The sequence below is a fragment of the Copadichromis virginalis genome, linkage group LG17, assembly GCF_057382275.1.
Source record: "Copadichromis virginalis isolate Kocher_CV1m ecotype Utaka linkage group LG17, C_Virginalis_male_GT1.1, whole genome shotgun sequence".
Classification (NCBI taxonomy): domain Eukaryota; kingdom Metazoa; phylum Chordata; class Actinopteri; order Cichliformes; family Cichlidae; genus Copadichromis; species Copadichromis virginalis.
The window spans coordinates 24,320,431-24,336,201 of record NC_140634.1 but is presented as its reverse complement, the minus strand read 5'-3'; the positions used below and the strand labels follow the sequence as shown (position 1 = coordinate 24,336,201).

The window sequence follows — 15,771 nt, the reverse complement described above, 5'->3', positions numbered from 1 at the left end:
TTCACGAGTCACTGGTAAGTTCAAAACAATAATCTGATGAGGAAACAAATGTTGTTAAATTCCATGCCACTTTCTACATAAAAGTATTGCCCAACCGTGTTGGTTAACACAGCTGTCTCTCCTGCAGTGCCGCCATCTGTTGGGACTGTAGCCCCAGTTAGTGGCAGGTGGTGTTTTAATATCTCAGAATCAATTGGTGATTTACATTATATATTAATAAAATAAGAATAAATTACTTTACGGTCTAATATTTATGGTGCTGGCTGGTGAGGGCAGCACATTTGAATCTTAGTTGGCTAGTTGTGCACATAATGACCCAAGTGACAATCTTTTACTAACTCTAAGTAGGTTAAAGCTCCTAAAACTACCCAGCAGATGAAAGTAAAATGAGGGTGTACATGAAACAAAACAATGAGACAAAAGAAGCTAAACTAAGTACCTGACACTGACACCCCTCCAATTTCCTGAGGCAGATTTTGCAGAGCTTTAAAATGAGGTTTCCTTGTCTTAGCGACCAAAGTTGCCAGGAACACAGCATCAAGCCCCTGATGCCAAAAGAAATGTTGCTCTTAACGGTGGCATTTTGCAAAGCAGGATTATGTGACACCTCAGCATGAGAACGCACTGGTTTGTTGTCTCCTGCCTACACCTGCCAACCATACTTTGTCACCTCACCGATGCTGGCTTAGCCTCCCAGTCCCAGATTTTCTCAACAGCTTCAAAGATCAAACTGTATTATTGTCCTTGATGAGTCTCTCAAGACATCACAATTACAATGACATGAGGAGAAGATGACTTTTGACCTGGTCCAACATTTGTATCAAATTTGAATACATTTTCTCAAGGTATTCAAGAGAACAGGATGCAGGTACGGATGGAATACCTGAAAACATAATGAACCCACCCACGGTTTGTGCCAGCGCTACACCTACACTAGCTATTACTGCAAGCAGACAAACACAATAATGTCTGCAGGGATGGTGTTTGGTATGCTTCCTCTTGCTCAGAGTTTGCAGATTGCATAACTCCCAATAAACCACAATTAGGAATAATTGACAATGTCATAATACTTAATGCAAAAAAATCAAGTAGAGCCCTGAAGCTTTTTGGATCTTACTAAAGAAAAGCAAATGTAAAACGGATGTGGTTGTCATGTTGATGTTAAAGCAGTCATGAGCCAAAATAAACCAATCTTTCAATTGTGAGTCAGTGTCTCTGCTAACACTGACGAGTCGATGTGTGACTTCGGTATTATATCATGAATGAACAACCAGCTCCTACAATCCAGCGGTGAGTCACAGTTTTGACCCATGTCCTTATAAATGTGCTCGTGGGAGTTGCCACCAGGAGCTGTTAAGTAACAACATGGGTTTATATCATTAGTGTTTCATCACAATACATGCGGACAGAAGTAGGACACACAGAAGGGCACATAATACCACCACACTTTCAGTTCCCACACTTTCATTCTGTCATGTTGTGCAAGCAGGGATCTAAATGTAGACTCTCAGGTAGGCAGACGGAACAAATACTTGACCTTTATTTCGTCCACAAAGTTAATAACAAAATCCAACACTGGCTGGTGCAAAGCAGGGATAGTTAACAGAAGCAACTAGCCAGCAAAACACAAGGCAGGATAAAAGATGTCACCACAAAAGATGAGGAGAGAAGTGAGACTATAAATACACAAAGGCTCATGAGGCTGATTAGGAGAACGTGTAACAGGTGGGTAAACAAACAGGAGTGAACAATCAAGGGACGACAAAAAAAGGAAGTAAAACTAAATACACACAAGGGAGAAAAGACTACCAAAATAAAACAGAAAGTCATTTAGAAAAACACACAACACAGAAACACAGAGGAAGCAGGATTTTCAATTCAAGCAATAAAATATAAACCAAAGTCAAACAATGAACAGAAACTACATTTCTAAAGTAAAACCAGAAAATGAAACCAGCCAGGACATTATCTGTTGCAGAAAAAAACACTCAAAACACCAAAAACAAAGATCTAACTCTGGCTCCATGATGCTGTGAACATGATTGGTGTCATAAAAAATGAAGAAGAACATGATCCGGGAGGATCAACTTTCTTGTAAAGTTTGGTAAGCAGTATTAAGCTTTTAGGGTGTTTTCTGCTTGATGGAAAGCTTGCACTAAAGTACTGAAGCTTTAAAAGAAGGGTATCTTGCCATGATGTCATAAAAACAACTGAACTCAGCATGGAACGCCTCAAAACATCTTTTTAACACGGCCATGCCTCTGGTAATGCATATTACAGGACATTATGTTATTCTCTACCAGCCATGGTAAAGCTAAACTCATGAGCTGTTGTGAGTCTGTGAATTGTAGGCTCTGTTTTCTGTTCTTAGCTAACAGGAGTGACACCTGCTGTGCTTTTCTGCTGCCGTAGCGCATTTGCTTCAACATGGTGTGCCTTCACAGATGCTATTCTTCATACCTTAGTAGTAAAAAGTGGGTATTTGAGTTGCTTTTGGCTTCCTATCAGCTCAAATAAGTCCCCATTCTGATGCTCAGTTTGAACTTCAGCAGATCACCTACACTAGGTCAAGATGCCTAAATACACTGAGTTGCTACCATGTGATTGGCTAATTAGATATTTGGCTTAAGAAGCAGTTGAATAGCTTTCCCTAATAAAGTGGGCAGTGAGTGGATATATGTATATTACATTTAGTCTTTAAAAGAGTACTTCAAATGTGATGACCCCATATGAGCATGCGCTTTGGCAACCGTAGGAAGGAAAAACTCCCTTTTAACAGGAAGAAACCTTTGGCAGAACCAGGCTCAGTCTTCAGGAGAAAGACAAACTGTGTTAATTATTAACTATTTTCAGTGGACATGTTAAGCTCAAGAGGAGGTAGAAAGACAAGAAAAGACCAAACAAACATGGTAAAAACCAAGGGTTTTTGATATTTCTCTTTGGCAAACACACAGGGCCTGCCAGACTCTGTGGCTGCACCCTGGCAGCCATGTTGAAAAGAGTCAGAGATTAAAAAAACCCAATAAGTGAATGCAAAGAGGTGTGTAAACACACAGTGAGTAAAAAAGAGACACTCAGTGCATCATGGGAAGCTCCCAGCAGCCTAGATCTACTGCAAATAGGTACAGACACAGCAGAAGGTATATTTAATAAAACCTTCAGTTAAACTAAAGGCAGTAGTAAAAACAAGAAAGGACTACAACAGAGGAAAAAAGAGGAAGAACAAAAGCACAAATCTCAAAGGATATGGACAGTCTTATAAAAGCAAACAGTGAGAACAGAATATATATATATATATATATATATATATATTTACAGGTGACTGACAGCGGGGACATCTGGGAACAACACTCTACGAACAAGGTATAAAAACATGTAAGTGCTACACGGGTTGTTAACAGTAAAGTCAGTTTTAAGTGATGAAACCCTCTCATTATTGGCTTATATTCTATGTCATAGGAAGGTGTTTATTTACAGCAGAGCTTTTAGCCTGTGAGTGTAATAGTTATTGAGTAAAACAGCCGTTTATGTTAATCAACTCCAAAAGGGCTCTTTCATTAGAATTCTTGAGAGCCAACACATTTCTGAACAACTAAACAACCCGTAATTACTGAGAACATCATCAGTGCTCTTCAGAGACATACAGTCACAGAAATTGTCATAAAATAGAAAAATATGTTTAATTGGATATCAGCAGTGATCAGAACACAAACAGTTACATGATAGCTGAGCCTCTCTCTCTGAGCAATTAAGGCTCCACTCTTATTATTCCCTTAAAAGCTCTACCAGAGACAGACCCTAAAGCCATATACTTATGAACTCACTGTGCAATGAAGTGCTGATAGGATGCATGGTGACATCAAATCTTTACTTGGCCAGAGGGATACAGCCGCTCGAAAACTTGTAGGATGCTGAGGAGGTACGGAGATTAATGCCCTGTCGGATAGGCTAAATCTCCTTTATACCTCTGGCTGCTACTAACTCCCACCTCAATTTGGAGGAGGCTGGAGATAAGCCCAAACCGCACTGTCTCCAGGGCAGGCTAATTTATCCACAGGCTAAAGGCATCCGGAGACCTGGAACTTGAGCAGCCAGTTCCCCTCTGGTACTCTGTTTGTGTGTGTGTGTGTGTGTGTGTGTGTGTGTGTGTGTGTGTGTGTGTGTGTGTGTGTGTGTGTGTGTGTGTGTGTGTGTGTGTGTGCTTATAACAGAATACTGAAGTGTGTTTTACCAAAAATGTAACAAAAAAACCCCAACATCAACCTTTATGACCTGCACTGTTTTCTTTAAGTATGCCTAGCATGTGAAACTGCCCATGATTTTGTGAGGTGTAGGTGAGATAAGTATGCAATTCTCTGCCTAATTAATAATAGACCAACCACTAAATCAACCAGAAAACTGAGGTGATTAAGGGGCTAATTTAAGTCGACCCAGTGGATAGAACTATTCAGAAGTTAAAGTAATAGTATCAAACTATACAAATACACTATTAAACGTAGTGCTGCATTTGAAACCAAAAAGAAATATACAATAAAACAATGAATGTAATAAAGAAACCATGTTGGACTTGCATTAGGTGGGCATAAAAAGTCCACTTTATTGGGTACATCAGTTCAGCTGCTTGTTGATGCAAGTATCTAATCACCCAACCACACATAAGCAGTTCAGTTTAAGTATATACACACAATGAAGATGACGTGTTGAAGTTTAAATTGAGCATCAAAATAGGAAAGAAATGTGATTTAAAATTATACTGTGTAAAACTTTCAACCACTATATGTCAATAGATTGGAGACTGCAGTCAACTGAGTTCTGCTTTCTAACTCATAATCCTAGTTACAGTGGACACTGTAGGACAAACATGTTTTAGCCAGCTAAGAGAAATCATGAAATCGTTTTTTATAATGACTCATAAAAAACTCATAATGGCCACAGCTAGCCGACATGTTTCTACAACTGTCTGGACCGGGTCCAGATCTACCCCAGAGTTTTTCCCTCTGGAATTCTGTCAGTTCACTCTTTACCTCAGCTGTCAATGCCGAGCAAGAAGCGTCCACCATTATTAACTGTGTCTTGAAGAGGCTGTTAAATTTTGTGAAAGGAATGCGACGCTGGTGAATGAGTCAGAGTAGCTCACTTCTGTCTGATGATGGTGATGCTAACGTGAGTTGTTGAGGATATGCTAGACTTTTCTGTCAGTAAGACTGCTCTTCTTGCCACTGTTAGCGAGTGTTAACTGCTGTTAGCCTGTGTTAGCTGCTGTTAGCATGTGTTAGCTGCTGTTAGCCTGTGTTAATGAAACTGGCTTTGAAGTGGATTTAACTTTGTTTCATTCTTACAAGGTGAATGTAAGCTTATAACCAGCTGTTGTTTTGTGCCAGCTCACTGTTTGCTGTCATGAGATGGAAAACTTGCATGTCTAATTTCCTGACAATTAGTATTTGCAACAATGTTGGGACTAAATAAGCATGTTTATGCAAGTTTTCCTGTTTTAGCGCACTGAGGTTAGTTCCGAAGATGAGACTTGAGGTGAGGAAGAAGGGGATAACATTTTATCCAGATGCCAGTAGCATTGTCTCTTTGATTTGTGTTTTTGTTTCTTTGGTGAAGGGAGCCCTTATACATAGGTCTGAAGGTGCAGAGACAAATTTAAATGTCCTTCCATGAAGCGTGAATGCCTTTGGCTTTTCTTTTCCTCCACCTTTGGTCTTTTACATATGTGACTGATCTCTAGCCACATATGTAAAACGCGATTAGTCAGAAGGATGATGTCCTTCTCTGCTACTGTATTCACATATGGTGGTGGGGGAACATGGCAGCTTAACACAAACTGCAAACCTGCTCCTATGTATTTCAATGATTAAGTATAAGTGTATTCGAATGCATACATTTGTTAGAAGACATAATCCTTTTTTCTATTAAATAGCTTCAAAAACCCAGGTCCATCCCTTCATGACCACATTGTACCCATCTTCTGAAGATGTGTGTTATCCACCAGGGTAACACATCGCATACCAAGATGGACTCCACAGTCATCAGTTCTTAGTCCATTTGAGATGTAGTGGAATATCCCACATTTGTTGGCTACACACAAATCTGCAGCAATTGTGTGACGGTATCATGCCAGTATGAACCGAAATCTATGAGAATGTTTCCAGCACTTAGTTGAATCTGTGCCACGAAGAATCATTTGTGGCATTTCTGAGGGGAAAATGGGTTCATGCATGAAACTAGTGAGGTGTATCTAAGAAAGTGTCCGATGAGTGTACTACTGTATAGCTCTGTGTAAATAATCATTCTGTACATTCGATAATTTTTAACCCTACAACTGTTTACAACTTGCATAGTTCCCATTTCTGTATAGCTGTATATCTCAGATTTCTGTAAAGTTATTTATTTCATATTCTGTATAGTTTTTCATATTTATATCCTGTTCATATCCTGTACATAGCTTGTACTCACTACAGCCTGTACATACTTATAGTTATAGAATATTCACAACATACTTCATACTGTGTACATTATAACATACCATAATAGACCCATTTCTGTAATATACTCACATATCTATATTATTGCTAATATATATTGTAATATATCTATATCACTAAAGCACTTCTGGATGGATGCAAACTGCATTTTGTTGCCCTGTACCTGTGCATGTGCAATGACAATAAAGTTGAATTCTATTCTATTCTATTCTATTCTATTCTATTCTAAATAGCAGTGTTTCCCCTTAGCTGACATATATAAGACAAGCAACTCTTTGCTAAGAAGTTCACTACATCTGCAAGTACTCACTGTACAGAACAAAGTAGTTTTTCCTTTACTGGTACATACAGTACATTTTACAGCAGTCAGCTGTAACAGTTGATCGCCAGAGAGCATAACATTATCTTGTTATAAAACCATGCTCTCCTGGGAAGCCGTGGGTACTAGTATTCATGTGGTTGTTTGACTTTGACATTCATCTTAACACTGATACTAAAGCACAAACAGTGGCCTTGCTAAGTAGGAAGAAATGGTTCAAACATCAAGTCCTCAAGAAACACAATAAAGACAAATGTTTTTTCCCCTTTGGCTTCAGCTTATGAAACATAGCTGTGACGTATGCGACACACACACACACACACACACACACACACACACCGTTTTTGCTCACAATCACGTTTTATTTATAATAACAATGCGCCGTGACAGCTCGTCCCGGTCCAGCCCGCCTCCTGCTCGACTCTGCCGTCACTATATAGACACACAGAAGGAAAACACTCATGACACAATCGCCACCACCTGTGGCTCACCTGCCTATCGGTACCACCCCCCTGAGCTCACCGCTCCACCCCTCCCCTGCAGCTACGCCAGGGACCACACCTCAGCCACAATAGCTATTCTCTATTTGCATCTGTTTTATGTGTTTGAATACTAAAATTATACATACACTGGTACATTAACTCTAGACTTCTTGAGCAAATGTAGATAATGCAAAAAGATGCTGTAGTTTGGTTTGTGGCCTGCATCGGGGTCCTATTACACCCAACATCTTAAATAAGAAAGAGCAGAAAAAATAGAAAACAACCAGTCATATTCACCCACATACATACACACCAATGAGGCATCAATAAGACATGTGAGCATGTGGTTTCAAATCAGTCATTATCACTGGCTACAGGGCATAACCAAAAACCCTGTGTGTCACAATAATTGGTCAATAAACTCTCTAAATTGCACCTCCTTGCTTCCTCTGTCCTTCTGCCTGTGACCTGGAATTCAGTCCCAATATGACATGCTGAAGGATGTATCAACAGAGGAGAGGAGAGATGACCATGGATGGACAGGTGTAGTTTCTCTGAGGGTGTTTTACCTACCGCATGTAAAAGAAGTGTGGCACACTTGACTGTACATGGGTCTTTATTCACACGCTTGTCACATTTTGCCACATTATGAATATAATGAAAAATGCCCCTAAATATAAAGAAGTCAAGAACGCTGTTGCATCTAAGATCATAAACATCTCAGAGCAGCAGAAGGCTATAAGAAAACAATTTATGATCCAGCTGTAACACGCGTCACATTTAATTGACATCACTTAAAATTAGGCTACAAAGCGAGGACGTCTCATTTCATTAAATACCCATTACCTCGCCTTCTCTCGCCTCAAGTGGGAAGGACTAACACATGAGGAGAACAACCGAGGATCTACAAACTGTGGAAGTGCTGTTTCTGGTGGTGTTTACGTATAGCCTCGTGCAGTGTCACCCATATCTGTTTTCCATAAAAACGTTAAAGATGTAAATAAAAGGTGAAGGTATTTTTAATTAAGGAAAACAAAAATGCTAGGAGAAAATTAATAAATAAAAAAGATTAAATATAATACATTAATATTGTATTTTTACCCTTTCTACCATATCATAAACCAACGTTCCTCTTTCTTCTCACTGCATGTAACAAGATACACGTCAAAGTAACAAAAACTTTCAAAACACAGTAAAAACAGATGACTTTTATTGCATGAAAGACTCTAAAATTGTCTTTTTATCTTTTGTGGTGTTTACCAAGAGGCATAATTTAATACTCATTAACAAGTTACAGTAATGACGAGCCACTACATTACACAGGCTTTATGGCAGCATTACTGCAGACACTGCTGGGCTAAATGCAGAAGCACAAAGACATTATGACTGCATTTAAGAAAGTATTCCCATTAATATATTTTTATGTCACTATTATAAAGAAAAATTAACTAATTAATCTGAAAGGCAATGTCTACTAATGTCCTTTGTTAAAAAGATGAAAAAAATATTCTTTAATGTGTAAATAAAGTAAAAAAATACTATACTATATACTATAGTAACAAGCTTTTCTTTATCTTTTCTAATAAACTAGACCAATAAACTCAGAAACACACTGAAATATTAGCTTGACGAGCAACAGACTTGTAAATACTGATGACTGGGTGCGTGAATGTTTTGTCGCTTTACTTTTTATGCGGTACTTTCATGATCTAAGCAATTGATTTAAAAGAATTGTGTATTTGTTGAAAGAAACAATGTCCGATAAGAAACTGGGTCATTTCCACACATAGTGTAAGTACAGAAATCTTCACAAAAACCCGAGTAATCACTGATGCCAACATGTTGCTGCTTAACAGTATAGAAGTAAGCATTTGCTCTGTTTTTAATCCCTTAGATATTGCAATATAAGAAAAAGAAGCGCAACAGCACATCTCAGTTTTTTCTGCTGCTGTACTAACTGAATGAAATCTGTCAGCACAAAGTGTCCTGTCATTACAAAACAGGAAGTTTTTGTTAAGTCACAGAAAATGTCCTTTTTTCTTGTTTGTTTTAATTGTGGCCCAGTTGTAAAAGAAATACAATTTCTAGAGTAGATAATGAAGAATCAGCTTGTCTATCATTTATTTGTAATCTATAACTTAATTATCTTGTTGTAGTATGAATGGTTGTAGAGGAGCTCTTAAAGAGGTCTTTGCATTAAAAGTCCAAAACGTGTGTCCTCTTTCACATCTTCCAAAACTATCCAGTGGGCCAGATTGGTGTCTGATTCTGGCCCCCAGGCCTTATGTTTGACATCCCTGATCTAATGGGACACAAATAGTATGCAACATGCGTACTATTTAGTAATATTTTAGTAATACAGTAATATTTTGTATTAAAAAAACAAGCTAAATTTTCCAACAGAGAATCTTTATGCTACTAAATAATTTAAATTGAGTGATCAGTGCTGCAGGTAAAAGCGATTCTTGTGTACTGTGCTCAGATCAGAATGAAACCTCCAGCTAATAAAGTGAGCTAATAAAATGCCTAAACTTCTGAAATGGCTAAATCAGGTAAATGCTGCAAAATATTGCTTTTGTTGGTCAGACTCCAGTTAGTGTGTAAAGTGCGCATTATAACCACATAGAGGTACAAGAATATACTGTATGCTACCGGAGCCCAGATAATATTGGATTTTTGGATTTCCAGGCAGTTAATTCAAATACAGCCATGATTGCCAATATTGGCTATCTGGTATCATTCAGCTACACATACATCATATTACATGTCTTTCCATTTTCTGTTTTATAGCCGCCAGGAAAACAAAAATAATAATACTTATGGATGAACAGAAAAACATCAATGAGGAGTATTCAAAGCATTACTAAATAGTGTCACATCAAACCAAAAAAAATATCACGTCTGATGACAGGGCTCTTAAACCGTCATCTCGAGCAATTTGCTTGCTAAAAATGTCTTTCATCTGTCAGTGATTTTTGACAAGTAAGAAAGCTTTGATGTCTTATTTCCTCAGACCATGACATGCAAAACAAAATAGCCCCAAATAAAACAAACCTACACCATATATTCTATTCTGACCACATAATAGGATTCTGGTCAGAATAGAATATGTGGCCCAGGAGCTGCCAATCATGCAGCACTTGCATTCTCCTCTTTTCTAAAAAGGTACTAATGAGCACAGAACAGCCCTCCCCCTGATGACCTTGCAGTTGCTGTGAACACACACACACACAGCCTTTTTGATATGAGTAGACATGTTTCAACTCCTTCCTTGCAAGCTTTCCTTCAAATCTAAAGGGAACTCAGGACTACAAAGCTGCCGCCATCAGGAAACGACTTGTTACCAACTTCAGCAGCAGAACTTCTGGGAACTTCTTGTTCCCTGGTGAGACACAGGTGTTTGATTGGTGCTCTGGTGCTTCCCGATGCTGTCAGGTCAGGCATTTGTCACAACACCATCAATATACGCACCATACCTTTAGCTGGTGTGTATGAAAGAGTAGGCATAGTGAGGCTGGAGGGGGGGTATAGAGACCTGATTGTGCAGACAGGTCCTCCCCATGTCTATGGTAACCTGTGGGTATACCGCCGTGTCTGGAAAGCTTTAATGGCTTGTCAGCGCCATGACAGCAAAACAGCAGTAAGGCAATCTAAGCCTGAATGACAATCAAAAGCCACAGGGGGTGAGAAATTTCCCCACAGCTTGGTCTAATGATAATTTATGTTGCACTGCAGTTAACTGTTGGTAAAGAGGATGTTTTCCATGCTGGACAATCAGAAAGCTGGTTTACACAGAAGCAAATAGATACAGAAAAAAGTCTGAATCTACAAATCATCTGCTATCATTTATCTGCATTTCACTTTACCTCACTTCCTTTAAACTACACCGAAGGAATAAGTGCAAACAATAAAAGCTCGAAACTTTTAACGTTTGTGAATTTAATCAGGATCATGTATCGTAATTGCAAACCCTATACCTGCATAGCTACATAAAATGGAGCCATCGTACCATAATTATTGCCAATTATGTGCAATAATTCCACAGACTACATCGTCCAGTTGTGTGAGGTATATGATCTGAACATTTTATGCTTCTCTAAGATGTCTTCAATAAACCTGAATGCAACCAGGTAATTATTATAACCCTTTATGGTGCAGATGTGAACATTTTATGTAATGTCTCCTGGGTGTGTTTTTCACATTACCTTAACGCTTAAATGCTTCAAACTGGTTTTCTAGTGCCATCTAGTGGAATTACCATGTCACTGCTAAAAGCTCTGACAGTCATTTAACCTGTAACAGGACTGCAGTGGACACAAACTGGACTATAATGTTGCAAAGAGATCGCCACAATGTGACAGATAATAATTAAAGAGAAACGGGATGACAGTGGGCATCAATCTTCTAGTCAATACAAAATAACATATGTTACTAAATCTGGATTTGTACAGCACTTTTTGTAACAGAAATTGAAGGGAAGTGTACACGTCCCAGCATTCAAACACAGATTCAAATAAAAGGTCTTACACTCATTCCTTCATGCATTCTTTCATTAACACCTTAGATGTGTGTTATAGCCCCCAAAATGGGTGAAAGATTAAGGAAAAGTAAATAAGCCACCGATCCAGCCGACCTAACGGGTTCAGGAAGGCTGCTTCAAAGTTCAAAAGCCACAACCTCAAAAGTTGTTGCCTCTGAATTTAAAATAAGAGCATGGAGTAGTTTAAACACTCTATTCAGTTTATCTTGGAGACCCTCTGCTGTTACAAGGTCTCAGTAGCTCTGGTATATGTGCAGGACCTTGGCCATGTAGGGCTTTCTATGCTATTATTAAAAAAACAAACTTAAATGAATTCTGAGTGTCTCTTGTCAAAAGAAGCTTGCTTTAATCCAATGAAACCCTTCATGGTCAAAAAAAGAAAACGTTTTATTTAAGAATCTGGTTGGATAATGGAGAAAACTGAAGACAAAAACATGATTATTTTTATTTTCTCAAAAAAAAATGACCGACTGCACCTTTAAATACACAACTTACAAGGTTAAGTCATTGAACTTTTTAGCACTGAGCATTTTATTGGAATGAGCTAAAAGAAAGCTCTTTGCTCGTATTCTACTGGAACATTTGAAAAGTTAGATATGATGCGTCTGTGTGCGCTGCATCGTCTTCTTTGTTGGTTATTTCTTTCCTGGTTACTTCCTGTTGTATTTTGAAGGTTTGAAGGTTGGCTTTCTTATGTCTCATGTCTCATATTTTGGTTTTGTTCCTTTCCCTGCTTTGCACTTGTCTGTGTGATGAACATATAGTCAGGTCAGCTGTTTGTGCTTCCGCTGCTCTTTTGTTTGTCTTTTTTATTTTAAGAGGTCATATTTTCCTCCCTCTGCTGCTCACATTTGGCTTCACTCTCCGGTGGATCATCAGTTTTCTTGCTTGTCTACTTTAAAACTGTAATCAGTCTCAATGATACAACCTGATAAAGTCACATATTTGATGGGAATTATATGAGTAAAATCCTATGCTATCTTTTTCTTGTGACCTGTCATTTTGACTTGAATCATTAAATAAAGACGTGTTTAGGAAACAGAAAAAAATAGTCTAACAGCCAATCAGTATTCCATGTGGATTTGTACAAATACACTTATTTTATATTTATATTATTTATATCACAGGGCGATCGTGGCTCAAGAGTTGGGAGTTCCCCTTGTAATCGGAAGGTTGCCGGTTCGAGCCCCGGCTTGGACAGTCTTGGTCGTTGTGTCCTTGGGCAAGACACTTCACCCGTTGCCTACTGGTGGTGGTCAGAGGGCCCGGTGGCGCCAGTGTCCGGCAGCCTCGCCTCTGTCAGTGCGCCCCAGGGTGGCTGTGGCTACAATGTAGCTTGCCATCACCAGTGTGTGAATGTGTGTGTGAATGGGTGGATGACTGGATATGTAAAGCGCTTTGGGGTCCTTAGGGACTAGTAAAGCGCTATATAAATACAGGCCATTTACCATTTACTTCATTATGTGATTTCAGCTGATACAGGAGCACGCTTTAAATAACTGACACTGTGATTTACACCCATGATCATAAAGAAGAATTTGTTACTTGTACATTAAAACAATTTTCTGTACTTTTTAAGATCATCAAACCTAAAACTGCTATCAGTCAACATTTAGTGGCCTTTTTGCTCTAAGTGCTGCAGGAGCTTCAGAGACTAAATTAGCTACATAAAACTCAGCTGTGCAGCACCTGTTTGACTTTACAGCTATCATCCACCACCTAACCAGTGCCACCTTTGCCCATTTTTCTTGTATTGTGACAAGAAAAACTTTCTTTTCTTATAATAAAAGGTATAGTTTTCTGAGGGGAAGATTCAACACTATTCGATGACTTTTTACAGCTTCACTTGTGAAAAATGAAACACGAGACATCCTCTTGTGGCGTCGTAAAATAAAACCACCACGCATTCATATTGAGTTAAATCAGACAAATTAACTTCTTCAATCTCAATAGAACATTCACAGATATCATTCAACCTTAACTTTATTTTGCTTGAATCATTGCAGTCCAACTCAATCTACGCACAGCTGCTTGGATAGCTTTTATCATACAATTTGGTGACCAAATAGTCCAGCAGGAACGTGGTGCGCTTCCACAAGGTGCTTACTTCCAAGCGCCAGACTTGCCCTTGGCCCCACGGGAGGTCTTCGATGTTTTCGACCACCTCTGATGGTCGTTGACACGATTTCGTAGCACGTGGATGTCGTACTTCTGCCTCTTGAGCTTTTCTGCCAGCTCAAACTTCTCGGCGTGCAGCTGGTGGAGCCACTGCCAGAGCTCCTGTGCCTTCTCCACCAACTTCTCCTGGCTCAGGTGGTCGATGTTGAGCGGCTTCCTGCGCTCCATCAGGGCCTTCTTCTTCTCCTCACGAGCTGTTAGCTTCTTGCCCTTCTTCTGGTCCACCTTCTGCAGGTAGCCACCGAATGACTTGTTGGAGAAAGCCATCTTTTTCTTGGCTTCCTCCTCAGCCCGCAGTTTGGCTGCCTCCTCTTCGCGCCTTGCTTTTTCCTCGGCAACCCGCGTCTGGCGCTCACGCTCCTGCTCTGCACGAACACGCTGTTGTTCGGCCCTGTCAGCGCGGCGGCGTTCAATGCGGTTACGTAGCGCCATCAGTTCTTCTTCCTCTTTCTGACGGCTGGTGAAATGCAGCTCAATCAGTGTCTGGAGGTCATTGTAATCTTTCTCCAGCCTCTTGCGATGCAGATCATCAAAATCCACCTTTTCTCCATCTGGGATCTTTGGAGGAGCCATATTAGGCACATAAGTTGCTTTAGGTCGAGGTCTGGTCTCTCCTTCATGCTCCGCTTGCCTCTGTTCGTTGTCATCCTCTTCCTCCTCGACCTCTTCTTCCACCTCCTCCTCGTATTCCTCCACAATTTCCTCTGTGTCTGACATGATGGTGTCTCAGAGAAAGCAGTGTGAGCACCAAGACCAGCTGGTGTCTGAAGATAGTTGGAGTCCTGGGTGAGCATGTTGGGAGTTTTTAAAGGTTTGGTTACCATGTGACCACCGTCTCCTGGGTGTGGGTCAGCAGCAGGGCAGATTCTGAGACAGATGGAATAATCTATTTTCTCCTTCACCAAGTCCTCACAGCCACACACCCACCCATTTATCCCCTGCAGACCCCCCTACTGCCTTCTCTGACCCTGCACAGCTCCTCATTCCTTTGTAAGGACAAGATGAGGGACTATTTCGGATACACAGCAGATGCATACACAGACACACTTGTGCTTTCCAGTCTCACAAAGCCAAAGGCACATATGTAAAGAACTACTGAGCCACTGGCACAGATTAAAGAAAGAAATGTGGAAGCAAATAAAAGATGATGACAGAATAATGTACCAAGAGTCTCTGCAAATATGACCCATCCCACTAGCTTTAGATATTTCACAGTGTACACAATTCAGGGAACTTACTCATGCATCACTGGAGTTTGAAACCACGTAGTGCTTAAGTCACTATGGGAATTTCTCTTACAAAGTGCTCCAGTGTGCTGCTTATATAGAGAAACCAGGGAAAAATAATAACAAGAGCAAGTGAGTACTCGTGAAGCATGCAAACATACCTACAAAAGGAACATATAAGAAGAAGAGCAGGCTCCTAACTACATATAGTAGCGTACATTACAAAAGAAACATCTTTAAGACATGAGGGAACAATAAAACATTTTGAAAGGATTTTCAATATAATTTCAAAGTCTAGCTATTAGATAATTTGCTTTATTTTAGGAGTCTTTAGTTTAAGAGTTTGGAGAGACAGATCACCTTCATGTCATAGAGTTATTGTTTACGTCTACTCACCATAGCATGAATATCAGCGTAATTTGAGGTTGAAATACTTTCTTTGAGTGAATGTACAGCAGATATAAATTTGTATTTATTTTAGATTTCTGCTCATTTACACAGGCTCAAAAATATATATGCATGCACCCCAACCAAT

General features: G+C 39.6%; 1 protein-coding gene across 1 annotated transcript; it reads right to left on the bottom strand.

Annotated features, from left to right (window-relative positions):
- Nucleotides 1-13,829: 13,829 nt before the first annotated feature.
- Nucleotides 13,830-14,770, bottom strand: tnnt2c (troponin T2c, cardiac). The gene has a single exon (XM_085436255.1). It carries the CDS (start codon nucleotides 14,725-14,727, stop codon nucleotides 13,936-13,938), a length of 792 nt encoding a protein of 263 aa, XP_085292381.1. The 5' UTR covers nucleotides 14,728-14,770; the 3' UTR covers nucleotides 13,830-13,935.
- Between the last annotated feature and the right edge of the window lie 1,001 nt (nucleotides 14,771-15,771).

Coding starts and splice junctions, on each gene's coding strand:
- tnnt2c (XM_085436255.1), bottom strand. CDS start 14,727: ATGTCAGACACAGAGGAAATTGTGGAGGAATACGAGGAGGAGGTGGAA.